The sequence below is a fragment of the Gobio gobio genome (genome assembly GCF_949357685.1).
Source record: "Gobio gobio genome assembly, chromosome: 7".
NCBI lineage: Eukaryota > Metazoa > Chordata > Actinopteri > Cypriniformes > Gobionidae > Gobio > Gobio gobio.
Window position 1 is genome coordinate 3,124,038 of NC_137103.1, and position 19,920 is coordinate 3,143,957.

Consider the following 19,920-nt stretch of genomic DNA (forward strand, 5'->3'; position numbering starts at 1 on the left):
AATCTGCCAATGGCGTAAGATAAATAATCTTGTTTCTGTCCCTATTTGCTTGCTAGCTCCGCCCTGTGGTGCAGGCGTTTTTTTTTTGTTGCATATTTTTTGTTTTTTGCTCTAGTGCTTTTGTCCTTTGTTTCAGTTTGATGTTGACTATTTTGTAACTTATTCAATTGCAACATTTTGCTCTGATTTTTGTCTGCCAGTCAGTGCTCATTTGTGGTGAGTGTCTTACATAAGCAACATCTGAGAATTCTGTTATTATTTGGTTTCCTGTTTGTTCTTGTATGCATGTGTATTCTTTGGTTAATTGTCTTTTTCGTGTGTTTTATCTTAGGCTGACGGGCCCCGGGTCGGTAGGCTAGCTTCTCTTCTGGTGGTGGTATTTCGTGCACAGTGTGGTTTGCTGCTTTTAACCACTTATACTGGGAGTGTGTGTGGTTTTTGCATAAATCACCTTCCAGCTAGCCTACCCCGCTACGGGTAAGCCTCAGCTGTCTTAATTTAATTTTCGTGTGTGTTGATTGTACTAATTTGTATGACGTTCTTTTTTTTGTACTGATATCCACGGCTCTTTGCCCTCCATGGTAAGGAAGGTTTGTGCCCTATTTCCATTGGATTGTTATTTCCCCTTTCTCTGGTGCAGTCAGCTTGTTATATTGTATTACCATTAAAGAGTTGGTATTTGTCAACTATTCACCCCCACCACCTCGCCGTGTGTGTGTGTGTGTGTGTGTGTGTGTGTGTGTGTGTGTGTATATATATATATACACACACACACACACACACACACACACACACACACACACACACACACACCAGGGTTTTATGGCTCATATATGCAAATCAATGATAATTGAGTGATTGACAAATAAATGTTCCCCAAAAGCCATATTTGACATTTACATTAACATGAAAGCATTTTTAAATAATTTTTAATTGTTAATATTAAAAAATGATGCATGAATAAGTACAGTAAATTATTTTCTTACATTTACTACTTTAAAATCATTAAAGATTTCTAAGCAAAAAAAAGATGCAAAAAAGTGGTATGATCTATCAATCAGAGAAGAGAAGGCATGAAGCAGATTGTGTACAAATTTTCCAAGTTTTAGTCATATTGATAATGTATAGGCCCTAGAAATATGATACAGTAGGATAATATATTAATAAAAAGGCATTATACTTATTGTTCAACAGAATTTTACAAAGAACGTTTAGTTTAAGTTATGAGAGAATACATGTTTTAAAAAAATTGGTTAAAATGTTGTAACACACTTTGACAAACAAGCATTGTTTTTTCAATTAATTTGTACCCCCAAAGGGGCAATGTATTAATACATATTAATAAACATTAAAATAAAATAAAACAGATTTTTTTAAAAATCATGAAATTGTAATATTTGTGTCCTAATAGCAATAAACTAATGTTCTGATTTCTCTTTGGGGTCTTGCCCTTCACTTATATTTCACATCGTGTATGTGTTTTTAGCCTACATTGATATGCACTTAAGCAGGTTGCCAACCACCGTAGTATAATAATAATAATAATAATAATAATTATAATAATAATAATAATAATAATAATAATAATAATAATAATAATAATAATAAGAAGAAGAAGAAGAAGAAGAAGACTTTTATGATTTTATCCTTTGACCGGGACTTTTATTCTGGTGGGGTGTTGTGACGTCACACGGCTGCGCCGCGAGATGCGTCTGTTGTGAGTCGGCTGAAGAAAGGTTTGTGTTTTTAAACATTTAAAGTTTCATAATTATATAGTCCGTTCTTTATTTTGTTGATTAATGTTTATTAAATGTAATATTATAATGCTTTAACTTTAACGAGCGTTATTTCTGTGAGTAAATCGCGAGTAACAGAAAAGCGTCTCATTTCCTTAATCGCTAATCTGTTTAAAGACGAATTCAGGGCGCGTTCATTCGACCTTTAGTGGACTTCAGACGATAATCCGCCATTTTAAGTGTGATTCCAGTCCAAAGGGAGCAAAAGTCCACTTGAACAGAGTAGGGAGCAGTGCGTAGGGACGGGTGAAACGGAGCTTTGCGAAACTCCGAGTCAATGAATCAAATGATTCAGTGAGAAGAGTCTCATGATCCAGAGGCTGCAGTTTCAGGATTTTTTAGGACATTAGTTTCAGTTTTATAGCACTTACTGTTCACCGTATGTGTATTCATAAAGATTTACTGTTTTAATTGTTTAAATGTAACTTATATTTTATCCTAACTCTACACATAACCGTTGATAACCCTCTTGATATATTTCAATATTTAAGCCCATATATTCTCATTTTAAATTCAGTTTTGATGGAAAGAAATGCCTTTTATGTTTTATTAGCGCTTCTCATCTTGTGCGACCGGTTTAAATTATGGTAAAAAGTAAAACTGTTTGCACTACAATGTGTACGATTAGGTTAATAATTTAAATAAAATAAAAACATAGTTTACATTACAAGCAAGTTTCTGCACAACTGACACTGAAAGCCCTGCACATTCAATTAACATTCGTTAAAAATAACGCTCAAAGTATACTTTGGTTTTTTACTTCTACGTGAGGATCCACGTCCAGTTCCTGTGACACGGATTTAGTCAACAATTTTGTATACTTTGAGATTTACTGTGGATTTATTCTTGTTTCTGTTCATTATTCTCGTCTTAAACATGATTAAATTGTCCAAACACACAGGAAAACACCCGGAGAAGCCTCTGAGATCCACCTGACACACTATAAAGATGGCGTTGTTTACACAGGAGAGTGAAGACATAAAGATTGTGGAAGTGTTCAGCTTGAGACATGTAGATAAAGAGCAACAAACAGGTTAGTTTCATTCTCTTCTTTTTATCCTTATTAAAGTGATCTCTACAGAAATTAATGATATTTTTTGAAGAATGTCATATGTAGGGTTGGGAACCGAGAACCGGTTCTTATGCAGAACCGAAACTGATTTTTGAAAAATACCAGAACCGCGCGAAATTCCTAAGTTTCGGTTCCGAAAACGGTTCTGGTGCAATGTGTGTGCGTAGCGCTGGAAACGTGTCCTTTAATAGCGAGTGACAGCCAGTGTTGCCAAGTCCGTGGCTTTCCCGCTTTCCCGTTTTCCACTGTTGCCGCGGGCTGTGTTTCATGTCTGCGGGTTGAAGCGACCCCAATTATGGGATATTTAGCCCCGGAAATGCTAATTTTACCGGAGAAGCCCCCCTGAAACGCGGTTGGGCTTGTTTTGGGCTAGGTTTGAGGAGCAATTGTGCGGATTTTGTTGTGAAAACCTGGCAACCCTGGCTCACCTCCTCATGAATATTAATGACGTTGCCGCTTCCAGGAGTGCAGCAGTTCAGCACTGAAAGCCCTCGCGCTACACATTTACGGTTTTGCGTCAGATATTTTCTCGTTGACCACCAGCATGGCGAAGAGAAAGTCACAAGTATGGATTCATTTCCAAAGAATTAATGATAATGAAGCAAAATGTAACACGTGTGAAAAGTTAATAAGATGCAAAGGAGGCTGCACTAGCAATTTGACAAAACATTTGCTACAGCACAGAGTGCCACAGGGCTTATACCAGATTTATAGTGAAAGGCCTATATATATATATATATATATATATATATTTGTCAACCGTTGAGTCACCATGGTTTAGGGAAGCGTTTAGGCACAATTACCTTTGTAATGCTGAATTGCAATTTATTATTTACAAGTTCACTGAATAACTTAATTACTATTAAATTAATATACAACTAATTCATAAATATAACTAATAAATATAATTTATAACTTGGTTTTATTCAGAGACAGAGAGATAAAATGTAATAAGACAATTTCAGAGTTGTTCATTTTAAAAAAACTTTTTTTTCAAGAATGTCTTAATTAATACTGTAATATATGTACAGTACAGGACTTTTTAATTTTAGAGCAAGTAATAAAAACAAAATGGATTGTTTGAGTTGCGTATTGTGCCTTTATCCTTTACCACTATTTGTTTAATAATTTTAATGGAACCGGAATCGGAACCTGAATCGTTAGGCGGAACCAGAACCGGAACCAGAAAATTTCTCACGATTCCCAACCCTAGTCATATGAGTGTCCTACTTCCATGTTGGGCATTCGTTATTATGACATGTAGCACATGAGTTAGTCTAAAACAGTTATTTTGTGTAACAATAAACCATCTAGTATCTAACAATAATATTTACCTCTCATAAATCAATCTGTGAAAGGTAAGTAATTTACATTTGTTGTCTAGAAGTGAAAATCTTTGGGTGCAATGGGAGAGTTATTTATAGGCTGAATGTTTCTTTTTAAAAACGGATGCAAGAAATGTCATTCACGTGTTTGAACATGTAGCATAAACTAACACTATTCAGAACATCATACAATTCAGTGCATCAATGCTCACTATTTTTCCTTTTTATTTTTCCTAAAAGTTCTGAAGCGCAAAACTTAAAAATTTGCCTTGTTGTGTGCGGTAGAATTTTGATGCATCGCAATGCATCGTAGAATCGAATTGAATCGAATCGTTACCTGGTGAATCGTAATCGAATCGAATTGTGAGGGCAGTGCCAATGCACACCCCTAGTCACCATACATGGCCACACTTCACTTTAATTCGGGGGCTGTATTGTGATCATATTTTCAAAAATTCCCCATTTATTTGCTGTCAATGATGCAGGAAGTTCAAATTCTGCAGCATATGCACCTAGTGCCCTCTTCTGCCAGACCAAGCTTTCCATCATGTAAAACGTTGAATCCCACTTAATTGTGCCATCTTGTTGCCGACATTTATTAGCATCCTGAGCTCCTTCTGTATATCTTGTATGCGGTTGTGAGTCCTAGAAATGTCCCACCATTCTCTTTCCCAAGGCCACAATACAGCCACAATTATGCGATCGCATGATTTAATGCATAATCAGCCAAAGTCTGCATATTTATGCGGGGCCGCATTTTTTCAAATACGCCGCACTTTCGCCACATAAATTGCCTATTTTGGTGTACAAAATATGCGGGGCTAACATGATTTCATAATCCCTGCATTTTCGTTGCAAAAAAGTCATATATATTAGCAGAAAGTTGATAAATGTTTGTTTACTTCACACAAGAGCCCCCATTTCCCCCTATTGCCATGGGAACGTTTTGAAGAGACGCAATTACCCGACGTGAACGTCATCGAAAAGCTGCAAACCCCATGGAGAAACTATAGATATCGTGAAACCATAGATGAAGCTCGGGTGTCCAACCACATGAGGGGAAGTCATTAATGACTAACCCTTTAGGAGATTGCACTTTGTGCATTGGAAGCACTCAAATGTCTGTTTTGTATAGCTACCTCTGTAAAACAGGAAGTTATAATGTTTTTCAGAAGTTGTAGCATATTCCTTTTGTAAAGCTACAGAACTTGTTAAAACCTGCAAGTTGACGCTTGCGCATAATCAACGGCTGATGCCGATAATTCATTAAAGGTCCTGTTCTTCGTGATCCCATTGTTCAAACTTTAGTTAGTGTGTAATGTTGCTGTTAGAGCATAAATAATACCTGTAAAATTATAAAGCTCAAAGTTCAATGCCAAGCGAGATATTTTATTTAACAGAAGTTCCCTTTCAAAGCCTACAGCGAGCGGCCGGTTTGTTCTACATCCCTGTACATCCTGCTTTAATGACGTCAGTAGAGCAGTTTATTGACTAACCTCCGCCCACAAGAATATGCGAAAAAGGGGGCGTGGTCTTGTTGCTCCCTCGTGGAGAAGAGGAAGTGTTGCGTTCGGTTCGGTTCGGTTCGGTTCGGTTCGGTTGCGTTTGTCGCCATGTCGTTCAGACGCTGTTATTTTCATCCCGGAGTCAAATCACCTTTGTTTGGCCTTCAGGGGCTGTACTTTGAGCGCGTTCATCTCCCCGTTATGGTAAGAGGCGTGACCTTTCAGGGCAACGTGAGCTAAGCTGCTGTCCAATCACAACACGGGAACCGCTGGCCCAATCAGAACTCGTTACGTATTTCTGAAGGAGGGACTTCATAGAACGAGGAAATTCTCAGGCCGTTTTGAGGACAGTGAAAACAGCAGTATACAGATAAGTAAATTGTGTGAAAAATACTGTGTTTTTTACACATGAAACATGAACACGTTATATTGCACACTGTAAACACAATCAAAGCTTCAAAAAAACACGAAAAATGGGACCTTTAATATGCTATTATTGGCCGATTCCGAGCCGATAATATCGTGCATCTCTACGACATTTGAAAGCCAAATATCGTACTACTCAATCCAGTACATTTCTCTCAAGGTCCTCAAAGTCGAAAGTCATTTCTGTAGCAGATTTCAGTCAGTGGATGATTTTTTTTAAACAGCCTATGAGTAATCACTCTTGTAGGGTCACGTGAAGTTTTACAGCCGCTACTTCCTTGTTCCAAAGAAGGATGGTGGCCTTAGACCCTTCCTCAACTTGAGATGTCAGAACTGCACCCTAATAAGACGGTCGTCCAGAATGTTAACTTTGAAACAAATTCTCTTGCAGATTTGCAGACAGGATTGAATTTTATTCAGTGGATCTGAAGGATGTTTACTTTTACATCCAGAAGGGGTGGCTTACCAATATGCAGTTCCACCATTCTGGCTCCCTAGATTTGCAAATTTTTACGAAAAGCATCGGATGTGTCCCTCTCCCCACTGAGATAGATGGTAGTATGCATTCTGAACTACCTTGAGGAGTGGTTGCTCTTAGCCCAATGAAGGAGGAACTCTGCACTTCAGCTACTTAGGTTCAGGATTAACTTAAAGCAGCACTAGGTAACTTTTCAACCTTTTATAATATATTTTCAAACCTCTTGTGATGATACATCGACTTACAATAGGTTGAATGACACGTCTGCCATAGCCTGACGGGGTCTGTATCGTTTTTAATCGTACTTTTAAACTTCGGGTTTCGGGTAGTAACCCGAGAACAAAAAGAACTACAAAATTTGACTGCTTTACGGCATATACGTCACTTCCACCACCACCCCCACTTCCTTAAATTCGGACGTGCAAACCAAACTATCATTTGTTTGCCGAATGTTATAGTCATGGCCGAAGCAGCACAGAAAAATAAGAAAGCAAAGGTTTTGTCGGAGGAAAGCAAAAAGAGGAAACGAGAAAGTGATCGGATTAAAGGCAGGAGGATCAACATTGTGCCAGCGTTTGCTCGTTGGCGTGAGCTGAAGGAGGAGGAGCTACATTCTTGCAAGTAAATACGTAAGACGTTCAAAATCATATTTTAGGATACCTAACATGTCTGTGATATTGGTTTATTTGTCTTGCCTCAAGCTATAATGCAAATCGATTTTTCAAATTTGCAGATTCATCTATGGTAGCTTGATATTTTAATATTGATGATATATGGTTATTTCCTACCACTCAAACATTGTTTGAAGTATCATACAGATTCTGTAAAACGGTAACCAATAGACTAGGCTACTATAATGACGCTGGCTTGTAAACGTGAGCATCGCGATCATTTGGCGTTTGAAAAAAATAAAACCCATGAAATTATATTCATATGACATGCTGAAACATATGCCACTGTACCTGGGATGAAGACATTTCACACGCGACGCAAGCAGAACACGCATGTGAACTCCTGCAGTGTTCAGGGCTATCATAGCTGTCATGTCAACAAATGCACGTGCGATGCATCCCCTGATGTAGAATGACAGTTTACGACAGTAGTAGAGGACAATACTGTTTACCAACTGTAGGGGGACCCCGAGAGCAAAAACTACCTAGTGCTGCTTTAAGCAAAAGCTCAGTCCCCCAGCCAACAAATCCCGTTCCTGGGGCAGTCCTCTACTCTGCCCAAATGGGGTCCTGGATTTCACCGGATCATTGTCTGAAAATTCAGAGGTTTGTGGCGTCATTGAGTTGTGGACAGCCTTTCCCTAAAATAATTTCAGAAGATACTGGACCTCATGGCAACAGCCTCCTCAGTAGTTCCCTTGGTTACATATGTGGTCACTACAACACTTGTTGAAAGCCCTCGGAGCATCTTCGGGCAGGTAGAGGTGGACCTCTTTGCATCGAAAGAAAGCTCCTACTTGCCGATATTCTTCTCAAAGGAAAAAGCACCTTTTATGCCTTTCCTCAGGTAGCTCTGCTCTCTCAGGTCATTAGACAAGTCAGGGGGGACAGATGCTCGGTGGTTCCCTGGGATGGTTCATTGTTCTGTTTTTTGACCTCTCCCAAAAGGGAGGGACAATTTGTCATCTCCAACCCAAGTGGTTGAGCCTACATCTGTGGCCGCTTGACGGGAGACTTCATGTCTCTCCATGAACACCTTCGGCCATTTCTGCTAACTTTGGCATCAGTCAAGTGAGTTGGCATTTTTGCAGACTCTTTCAGTAGATGCCTCCTTATTGGAAGTCATCTTTAGAAGACGGGGCTATGTGCCTAAAGTGCTTTCTACAGCCTTCAGAGCACAAGTCTTTACACTCACTGCTCTCCTTTTCACCGAGTATGAGTAGGCACCACATCCACTCGGCCCGGTCCAGGCCGTCAGTCAGAGCACAGAGCCAGTCCTTCTGTGTCTTATCATTATACGTCTATGTTGCTAAGCCATCTGCTTAGACTGAGTCAAGTGTGCATCATTGATTATTATTTGTGCAAAATATCTTGCGCCAAGAAATCCTCACTGTATTCAAGACATTAAAGCACAGCATGCCAAAGGAAAAGGATGGACATTTCTATGCCCTTTTTGCGTGTACGCAAGATTTATACATCAGGCCCCAGGTGTAAACTTGAAAGTGTCTACCTCTTACTTCTGATCGACCAAAACACATCTTAATACGAGGTGTAAACAGAGCCTTTGTTGGTTTTGATGTTTTGCTCCGTGTCGTTAAACTAGGGTTGACTTGTATTTGTTTTTGTTTTGCTTTAGAATGGATGCAGCTGAAAGAGGAGAGTCAAGAACTGGAGGAAGATGAAGAGAAAGATCAGACTGGAGAAAAATCTTTTAGTTGCTCAATGACAAAAAAGGTTTCCTTACGAAAAAGAGCTCTGAAGACTAGAAGCGATTTCACCTGCCAAGAGTGTGGAAAATGTTTCACTCGAAAATCAAGCCTTAATGCCCACAATAGAGTTCACACTGGAGAGAAGCCGTTCACCTGCGAAGAGTGTGGAAAGATTTTCAGTAAAAAACGAAACCTTGAAGTCCACGTGAGAATACACACGGGAGAGAAGCCGTTCACCTGCGAAGAGTGTGGGAACAGTTTCACTCAAAAATCAAGCCTTGAAGTCCACATGAGAGATCACACAGGAGAAAACTCATTCACTTGCAAACAGTGTGGGAAAAAATTCACTCATAATGGAAACTTTAAAGTCCATATGAAACTTCACTCTGGAGAGAAACCTTTCCCCTGCAAGCAATGTGGGAAGAGCTTCTCAACTAAAGGAAATCTACAGACTCACATGAAACTTCACTCTGGAGAGAAACCTTTCCCCTGCAAGCAATGTGGGAAGAGATTCTCAACTAAAGGAAATCTACAGACTCACATAAAACTTCACTCTGGAGAGAGGCCTTTCCCCTGCAATCAATGTGGGAAGAGCTTCTCAACTAAAGGAAATCTACAGACTCACACGAAAATTCACACCGGAGAGAAGCCGTTCACATGTGATCAGTGTGGGAAGAGTTTCAGATGTAAATTAACTCTTAAAAACCACATGAGGACTCACTCAAGAGATTTCAAATGTCATCAGTGTAGAAGGAGCTTCACAGACAGTAAACGCCTGAAGAATCATGTAAAAACTCACACTGGAGCGAAGCCTCACATGTGCCTTCACTGTGGAATGACCTGCAGAAACAAAGGAAAACTTGAGGATCACATGAGAGATCACACTGGAGAGAAGACGTTCACCTGCCCTCAGTGTGACGTGAGTTTCAGACATCAGAAAGACTTGAAACAACATTTACTCACTCACTCTGGAAAAAAACTTAAATGTTCTAAGTCTGCCAAGAGATTTAGAAAAAAGTAGCCATTTTAAAAATCACCTGTAAATTTACTCAGTGATTTTAATCTTGTTTAGTGTCAGAATTGTTTTCTTGGCATTACGCTTGCAGATACACTTGGCTTGACAATTTTAAATACCACCAGAAAATCTTTGTTAAATAAATTTTTATCTTATTTTTTTATTTGATTGTTCAATACACCAGAATCAAAATGTTTTAAACTGTTTTATGGTGAAATGCCACAATGTAAATTAAATTACAAATAAAAGTACATTACATGTATAAAATAATGAACATTGCACTGAATTATTTGATTCCCCTTCAGTGAGAGAAAGCACAAGTAAATGCATGGTTTCAGTCGTGACTTGAATATGCCCATGGTTGGCAATATGGAAGCATACAGGTAGCAGTATTCAATTTGAAATGTAATATGCAAAATAGCAATGCAAAATGGCTGTGCAGTGGACCCTATTATATGGTAATTATTTAGGGCTTCTGTAGCACACCTCTTTTCACATACTGTAACCAAACTTAAAATACTTATAGATCTCAAGCGGAACAACTTACGCACTCATAGTCATGCGTCAGGAAATTGTAGGAGGCCAATCACATGGATGTGACTATTGTGAGTCAAAGTTATAGCGCCACCAACTGACAACAAGAAGTGTGTCACTATCAAATGCTTTGAAATCGGCCTCTTATTTTTACCTGATTTGCTTTGATCTTTGTCAGAATAATGTCAAGACATGGCAGACGTAGACCTGCAAAAGGATTCTTGATATCATAAATACTGTTGCCATGGCAACATGTACAACTTTAATAAAATTATTGGATTTTATTGAGCCTCATAACATGCTTCAAATGACATGAAGCTCAACACTCACATCAGAGTTGTCGGCCAGTAGACATGGGCAAATTCTTAAAATGATTGGACAAAAAAGCTCCACAAGTAGTAACCTAGAATACTGTCTAACACTTGATGCTCTGTCCAGTCCTCGTGGTCAGTGAGGAACCTGGGTGTGCTCTTTGATACCAATCTCTCTCACACACACACACACACACACACACACACACACACACACACACACACACACACACACACACACACACACACACACACACACACACACACACACACACACACACTCGTGGTCAGTGAGGAACCTGGGTGTGCTCTTTGATACCAATCTCTCTCAGAAATTAGGTGTTAACAGTAACATGTTACCCCTTATCCCAGCGTAATGCAACCCCCTCTGGTAAAATACCCAACATACACAAGGCAGGGTTCTTATATAAGAACAATCTTTGTTACATAACCAGGATAGTGCAGTATCTCTTAGTTTAAGTCTAGCCAATCTGCTTGGAGTCCAGTAGCATCTATTAAAATCTTTACAATTGATCAACTGTGATGCATGTCATTTTGATACAACCAGGTTCCACATTTTTTGTGGGAAAAAAATCACAATCACCCACCCTAAATTCCTTGATCACCCACCCTAAATCTCTTTAAGACCAATTAAATTAGGTGCATTAGCATCTCTAATATAGGCATAGAAAGCTGAGGCCCCACCTTTTTTGTTACCAATAGCAGCAGACAGAAGCTGTACATCCGTTGGTGGGTCAGGACCATTTTTAAGGGTTGTATGGAGGCTGACTTATTTGGAGGTATTTCCTAAAGTCAGTGTTCGATAGTTTGTAAGGTTGTTTCAAGTGATTTAAATGAGACCATATGTTCACCCTCATACAGGTTATCTAAATACCATATTCCCTTATTAGCCCACTGTATCCAGCAGAAAGGCCTCCTATCTATTCGTAATTTGGTGTTGTGCCATACCAAGGCTCTAGTTGTTAGCCATGGGGTTTGTTTTGAATGTCGGTGATACAATTTCCAGCTTTCCCTAGAAAATTTAAGAACTGGATTTTGGTCTGGTATTGGTCGAGCAAGCTGTGTCAAGAAGGCACCCCCAGGACGCGAGTGCTTCAATCATTCCTTGGGCAATAACTTCCCCTGTATGGTCTTCAGGAAAGTAAGCTGTTTGGAGGCATTTGCTCTGAAGATTCCAGTCTTTGTCAATAAATGAATGGTGAGGCTCCGATAAGGTCTCAGATGTGCGACTAGACCACATATCAGAAGTAGAGGCGAAGAATTGTACATTTTGCAGCTGCCGTTCTACCTTCTCCCTGCACTCCGTATACAGTCGGGGAATCGCCGTCTGTGAAAAATGCTTTCGGCCAGGTAGCTCGTATCTGGAGTCAAGGACGCGGATAAGTATCTTAAATCCCTCATTTTCGACAACGCTAATGGGAAGCATGTTTTTGCAATGCAATAAGCAACTGCTTTTGTGATGTCTTTGTGTCTTTGTTTTTTTTTGTCGTAGGGCACGCCGTGGGAAAATGATGATGTGATACTTTGCTGAGTCGCATTGGTGCTTGTAGATGGTCGACGTGCACTAACACTTATTTGGGACTGTAATTTCTTAACTTCTTCGTGTTCTGACATTGTTTTAGATGATGAAACAAGTTTGTGGTGTTGCCTGTCTTTGATGGCCCTAGTCGCCCGCACAGTTTGCAGTGCACGTCGCTCTGTTTTGTGTCAGATCGTAAATAGCCGAAATATCTCTAAAGCACTAGAGCATTCTGAGAGACGTACAGCAATTTAGGAGCTAACACCTCTGAAAACCTTTTATAGAAATCAGAGGGAAAGCCATTCTCCCCGGGGGCACAACCTGGTTTGAGGTCCTGGATGGCACCCTTAATCTCTTCTAATGTAATGTCATTTTTTTACGAGTCTCTATCTTGTGTGGATAGACATGGAATCTGTTGGGAAGAGAAGAATCGGTCATACTGTTCTATAGTTACTTCCCCTTGCGATGTATATAAATCTTGGTAAAAAGATTTAAAAGCCTTATTAATTTCCCCCACCTCTGTGCTCAGTTTATTTTTGTCATCAAAAATAGAAGGAATTAAGTTTTGAGTACTAAGCTGTTTCACTCCATGGGCTAAGTATTTACCTGCTCTCGCACCTTTTTAATAATAATTTAGTTTTATGCAAAATAGAGCAAATTCCATTTTTTTTTCTGTATTATGTCATTTAGATTCAATTTCAAACTGTTTAAGTTATTAAGAGTTACAGGGTCTGGATGATTAATGGGTTGTTTTTTCAAGGTCCTAATCATTTCTTCTAATTTAACTAGTTTTTCATGTTCCACGCATTTACGTAGCGAGCAGTGTTGGATAAGCCGTCCCCTCTGAAAAGCCTTAAAAGCTTCTCATGTTATACCAGAGCCAGGGACAGAGCCATCATTGAAAAGCCAATATTCATCTTTTGCTGCTTGTATAAAGGAACATTAAACTTTGCACACGCGTCAGAAGTGGTGAAAATTCACGCTTGATGTGGGTTTCAGAATTAGGCGTAGCAAATGGCTTGATAGCGCCACCTACACAATTTGAACTGTGCCGTTCGAGCTATTTTCTATGAGTATGAAATTCGGTAGACACATATAACAGCCCAATACCTACAAAAAAGATCCTGGGTGCAAAAACAGGAAGTGAGATATTTTGAATTTTCTCTGCAAAATTTTTGCAGTTTTTTCCCATTTCCAGATGTTGTACTTTAACGAACTCCTCCTAGAGATTTAATCAGATCAACATCATATTTGGTCAGTCTAATCTAAAGGCCTTAGCGCTGTTAAATTGTGAAGATCTTGAGTTTTCCCTGAAGGGCGTGTCCGTGGTGGCCTCACAAAATTCGCTGTTTCGCCATAAAACAGGAAGCTGTAGTAAGTTAGGCATACAATGTCCGATCTGCCTCAAACTTCACATGTTTGATAATAGTCCTGGCCTGAAGATATCTAGATGACAATATTCAGTTATAGTCATAGCGCCCCCTGCTATCAGCAGGAAGTGTGGGACATCAAAACGACTTTGCTGTATTTCTCCTATATTTACCCGCTTAAATACATCTTGCTCACTATTCGCTGTTTTTGGTGGCCCCAGGTGCGAGGGCCATTTCATCGCTGCTTGCAGCTTTAATGTTTTTTTATAGTTCGATGTGGTACGGACACCATCTACTGGGGCATGATCTGAGAGAACAGTATTCCCAATTGAAGCAGATTGGACCTGATTCACCAACTCTTTTGAGATTAGAATATAATCAATCCTTGAGTATGACCCATGCCATATATCTATTTGGCCACATTCATCTACCATAGTATCAATGGCTGTGTACATTACAGGTGTGGCCTGTTTGTGACTTGACTTATCAACTTGGTTGAAATCGCTATCAAGTATTATATTATGATAACCAATATTTCTAATAATATTGCAAATTTTGTTAAATAAATCCGGAGATATCACATTGGGCATAAATATTCATAATCCAGCGTAATCCACCTGCCTTCCTGGTCATTATATGCTTTGTTGACACTGAAGTCTAAGGCCTTTCTAATCAAAACAGCAACACCCCTATTCCTAGTGTTGAATGTACTTGATTATACATGATCAGTCCCTTTTGAATTTCTCAGCATTTAGATGAGTTTCTTGCAGCATAGCTATTTCTGATTTGTTTTGCTTGAGATCGGTGATGATTTTCTTACACTTTATTACATGGTTACATCCCGATATGTTCCATTGAATAATTTTTGTGCATCCCATAATATGTATTTTGTTTATAGATTATTAGTCATATATGAGTAGTTGATATAAATGTTTTCTGTCTACAGTTACACCAGGGGTGTCCGATCCTGCTCCTGGAGGGACACTGTCCTGCGGAGTTTAGCTCTAACCCCAATTAACCAAACTTGTACCAGCGAATCAAGGTCTTATTAGGCATATTAGAAACTTCCAGACAGGTGTGACGAGGCAAGTTGGAGACAAACTCTGCAGGACAGTGGCCCTCCAGGAGCAGGATCGGACAAACAAAATATCAAACCAAAAAAATAAAAATAAACAAAAAGTAAAAAGCCTCTAGCCTAGAAATCTAGACGCACCCTATCGGCAGGAAATCTAATTTGCCGTGAGTGTAGTCTAGCAACTCTCGGTAGACCTGCGAGCTGGAAAACACAAACTCTGGTCAGGCCAATCACAGCGTGTGTTGAGTCGGTGGGCGGGATTAACATAATGACGGCACGTCACGAGTTGCGGAGGTTCTGCGTGCTACTCGTAAACAAAGAAGCTGAAGGACAGCGGTCTTTCGAATCAGCTTTGGCCGCGACTCTGGAAGACTTGTTAAGCTTTTCTTTGAGGAGAGAACAAAGAACGGCACTGAAGTCATTCTTAATAAAAGAAGTTATGTTAGGAGTTTTGCCTACCGGATACGACGAAAGTCTATCAACTAACCTTAGCTAGGCTTCACCTTCTTCTTTGCTCTGGTTGGTTGTGGCGCTATCCAATTGCGTGCAGAGGGAATTTGAAAGACAAGCGTTTATCCCGCCCCTCGGATTGAGCCCTGTCAATGGTGAGTTTCCAGACCCAACATCTTGATGTAGGTCTGGCTTGTCAGGCTAAAAAAACTCCCTTCCCTATACAAGAAGGCTGTATCCCTGTACCATTATGCTTCCGATATGTTGACTCCCTTATTAAGTTGTCCTGTGGAAGTTTCCCGAGTATCAAACATAACAGTGAACTTAGAAACGAAAATAAGTAACAAATACTCAAAAGGTATATCTCAGAGCATTTGAACTGTTGGTATTACAACCCATTAACCATCTGGTGGCAGATATATACGAGATAAAGGAAACAATATTAACAAAGTAACGTTAGTACCTTTGGGATATATTCTTTTCCAGATACCTGCACATCGCAAACTGGCCATGCAAATGTGGGAAAAAACAACAAACTCCAAAAACTCCTGAACAGTTTTGGTCAAGAACACTCCCCTGTTTGACGGTAAATGTTAAGTGTCTACTTTATGAAGAAGTCTCTCGAAATGGACAAGTCCTGTAATTTAATACGTATGCAATCTCACTTTTCCTTCTGAGCAAGCACCTGTTTCTCATAAAAGTCATTTGCTTCATCTGGAGTCTCGAAAATTAGGTTATCTCCCTTAAACATGACTTTGAGATTTGCCCTCCTGATAGAGATTTAGCAAGGATATCAGGATAGATCCTCAGCGTATTCCTCTTGAACTTCACCTCATGTTGTCTGGCCCATCTGGAGGCAAGCCAGTCGCTGTAACGGTGAAAACACAGCACAAAGGCACACGTGGGCTTACCCGCTATAGGCTTGAGAAAGCGGTGCGCTCTGTCCAGCGGTGGTGAGTACCTCAGCCATTGCTTCCGCAGCATTTCTGAAACAAATACAGTGGGGTCTTTGCCATTCTCGTTCCCCTCAGGTTCCCCTCATGTCCTCTTTGAGAACTTTGCGTTGTTTAGATAGTTCAGCGATAAGTTGTGTCATGGACAGAGAGTCATCCATGTTCGCAGCTAGGTAAGGTAAGCTAAGGTAAGTTCGCAGCTAGCTTAGGTAAGCTCGCTAGTTTGCTAGCTATGCTAGCCTTTTTCAACTGCGACGCTGCACTGTTTAGGATTACTCATTGTGCACCGATTAGTTGGTAAACTCTTCCTCAGGGTTTAAAACGTCTTTTAAAGTGAAATTCACTGCAAAATGTATGTATGAAAAGGAAAAACAAATCGTGAGACCGTCCGTTCTGCTGCGTTCTCCTTCATCACCACACCGGAAGTCCAGTTGATCTTTTTCCTATTTAGCTCCTAAACTCTGGAACTCTTCCTAACATTGTTCGGGAAGCAGACACACTCTGTCAGTTTAAATCTAGACTAAAAACACATCTCTTTACTGTGGCATACACATAAAACACTTTTTCAATGAAATGATTGTTAGGCTGCATTAACTAGGTCAGCCGGAACCGGGAACACTTCCCATAACACCTGATGTACTCGTTACATCATCAGAAGAATGGCATCTACGCTAATGTCAGTCTCTCTGTTTTATCCCGAGGTTTACTGCAGTCAGCCGGATCCGGATCAGATGGTGGACCTGCGCCCAGACATGACCAACACATGACCAACACATGACCAACGCAGGACCCTGAAGTGTCTGCAGAAACAGTGTCCATTAAGGCCAATTTATACTTCTGCGTCGAGTGCACGCAGAGGGTACGTAAGCATTGACGCGTTGGATACGCCGTACCTTACGCCGTAGCCTGACGCGCACCTCTCCAAAAATGTAACAACGCGTCAATTCTACGCGGACCGCAAGCGCTGTGATTGGTCTGCCAGAACCCTTCCCTCAGGTCAATAAATAAATAAAAAATCTGCGATAGGAGTGTGTGTGTGTGTCCAGAAATGGGATGATAGTTCTTACGTCTGCTATAACACACTATTTTGCAGTCCAGCGATTCTTTATGGTAGTAAATAAATACATAGATCCGCTGAATATAGTTTATTTATTTTCTCATTAAAACCAAAGATGTTAATCAGTAATTGTATATCAAGAACAGGGACACTTTAGGGTATATTTCGTGAATGAAGTCTCCGCAACAACAATCGCTTGCTGAGCCACCGCTGCTGAAAACAGCGGCCACGAGCTCCGCATGGTTTCACAAATGCATTCCAGCGCCAGATCGCCTTATTTAACTTTACGAATCAACTAGAGATGCTTAATTTGTATTAGATACAACAACTCAAGCTGCAAGAAAAGCCGCTCTCTCACTGCTGCTGATATTCCGACATGAATGTACAGATTCTACACATCAAGCTGCTTCTTCTTCGGCTGTTGTCTTGATTACACCAACATGCCCGAGGACACTGCCTTCTAGCGTCTGCATGTGTAATTGCACATTGACGCAGACAACAGCGCAGAAGTATAAATGCTCACGACGGCGTCGGCTACGCGCGCACACTACGGCGTACACTCGACGCAGAAGTATAAATGGGCCTTTAGGCTCCCCCTGAAACTGCCTCATCGACACGGCATCTCAATAAACCCGTCTCCGCCGTGATGACTCCGATCTTCAATCAGATGGAACTGGACAAATATTCGGAATATTCCGATCTAATCTGACCTCTGACCTGTAAAGTTGCCAGAATAATAATCACACACTGATTGTTCATTGGCCAGAGGAGAACTGGCACCCCGACTGAGCCTGGTTTATCCCAAGGTTTTAAAACATTTATTCTCTCATAACTTTAAACATTCTTCCTGTAAAATTGTTAAACAATAAGTATAATGCCTATTTATTCATATATTAGCCTACTGTATCATATTTAAATTGATCATATTATATTTAAACGCAAATTTCTAGGGGCTATAAATTATCAATATGAACTTTGCTGATAACCATTGATGTACAGATGCGCAAAAAAAAAGTTTGCATCTGTTTTTTTTTGTTGAGTATCATATTACATACACACACACACACATATTTATGTATATATATATATATATATATCAGGCTTTTATGACTCGTATATATGCAAATCAATGATAATTAGAATAAATTAATCTTAAAATTAAATAAAATTAATCAAAGATTTCTGAGCAACAAAAAAAAGATGCAGAAAAAAATTAAAAAGAAGAGATAGCATGAAGTAGATTGTCTCCAAGAATGTTTTCTTAAAGTTTTAGTCATATTGATAATTTATAGGCCCTAGAAATATGCATATTAAATATGATACTGTAGGCTTATATTAATAAATAGGCATTATACTTATTGTTCAACAGAATTTTACAAAGAATGTTTAGTTTAAGTTATGAGAGAATAACCCCCGGTTTCACAGACAATGCTTAAGCTAATCCTAGACTAAAATGCATGTTTGAGCTGTTTTAACTGAAAGAATCTTGCACTGACAAATCTTAAAATATGTCAGTGGCATTGTTTTATCTCAAGATGCACACCAGTAATGTTTTTTTCTTGGGCACGTTTATAAAAGTTACTTAAATGTCCTAATTGAACTAAGGCCTAATCCTGGCTTAGTCTAAGCCCTGTCTGTGAAACCAGGCCTACATGTTTTAAAATTTGGCTAAAATGTTGTAACATGCATTGCCAAACAAGCTTAATTTTTTATTTTTTTTTAGTGAATTTATACCCCCAAAGGGGCGATGTATTAATACATATTAATAAACATTAAAATAAAACTAAAAGTTGTGTTTTAAAAAAAAAAAAACATGAAATTTTAATATTTGTGTCCTAATAAGATGTAAAATAGCAATAAATAAATTTTCTGATATTTCTTTGGGGTCTTACCCTTCACTTATATTGCACATCTTTGCTTGTATGTGTTTTTGTATGCAGCCTAAATTTCTATGTGCTAGTGATTTTAGCCTTTGACCGGGACTTTTATTTTGGTGTGGTGTTGTGACGTCACACGGCCGCGCCGCGAGATGCGTCTGTTGTGAACCAGCTGAAGAAAGGTTTGTGTTTTTAAGCATTTAAAGTTTCAAATAGATGTAGTCTGTTCGGATAATTTTATTAGTTTCACAAGCAGCGCGAATTGATTATTTCATGTAATATTGTATAATGCTTGATCTAACTTTAATGAGCGTTATTTCTGCGAGTAACAGAAAAGGTGCGCCTCGTTTCACGCCCGTTATCGTGAAGCAAGTTAAACACGAATTCAGTCTCTGGTTAAAGTTGTGATGGAGAAACTCTGAGTGAACTGAACCAAATGCTTGTCAAAATGATGGAGTGAGCGTTTCTCTGGAGAAGAGTCTCATGATCCTGCAAAACCAGAGGCGAGAAGGTCTGGCTGCAGCCCGCAGATGGGGGCGTGGCTGCACGTGTCGCCCCGCCCACACATACTCTGATTGGCTCCGTCGTCTTTCATTGGCATACATGACAGAACGTGTTGTTATTTATAAATGGTGTAGGAAGGAGTGTCATTTAAAAACTGGAAAAGCTGTGCAGTTTTACAGAAGGAAATAAAACATTAGCCTGTAACACACAATGTCCCTGAAATGATTGTTTTGCTGAATTAAAGGGATAGTT

General features: G+C 39.6%; 2 protein-coding genes across 4 annotated transcripts in view; both read left to right on the forward strand.

The window, feature by feature from the left end:
* Nucleotides 1–1,664: 1,664 nt before the first annotated feature.
* On the forward strand, nt 1,665–10,260 carry LOC307129292 (uncharacterized protein). Of its 3 annotated transcripts, none has more exons than XM_079821579.1 (3): nt 1,665–1,736; nt 2,698–2,829; nt 8,910–10,260. In XM_079821579.1, exons 2-3 carry the CDS (start codon nt 2,745–2,747, stop codon nt 10,001–10,003), a joined length of 1,179 nt encoding a protein of 392 aa, XP_079677705.1. In that variant the 5' UTR covers nt 1,665–1,736; nt 2,698–2,744; the 3' UTR covers nt 10,004–10,260. The 3 variants fall into 3 exon arrangements, with proteins under 3 accessions (XP_079677705.1, XP_079677706.1, XP_079677707.1); XM_079821580.1 differs by lacking the exon at nt 1,665–1,736 and adding an exon at nt 2,021–2,175; XM_079821581.1 differs by lacking the exon at nt 1,665–1,736 and having other exon boundaries at nt 2,619–2,829.
* Nucleotides 10,261–19,279: 9,019 nt separating this feature from the next.
* LOC307129293 (uncharacterized protein) overlaps nt 19,280–19,920 on the forward strand; it is a 31,230-nt gene continuing 30,589 nt past the window's right edge. The window contains exon 1 of the mRNA XM_079821582.1: nt 19,280–19,346. The gene's annotated coding sequence lies outside the window, so the exon portion shown is untranslated. The remainder of the gene's footprint in view (nt 19,347–19,920) is intronic.

Coding starts and splice junctions, on each gene's coding strand:
- LOC307129292 (XM_079821579.1), top strand. CDS start 2,745: ATGGCGTTGTTTACACAGGAGAGTGAAGACATAAAGATTGTGGAAGTG. Junction 2,830..8,909: donor AGATAAAGAGCAACAAACAG/GTTAGTTTCATT, acceptor GTTTTGCTTTAG/AATGGATGCAGCTGAAAGAG.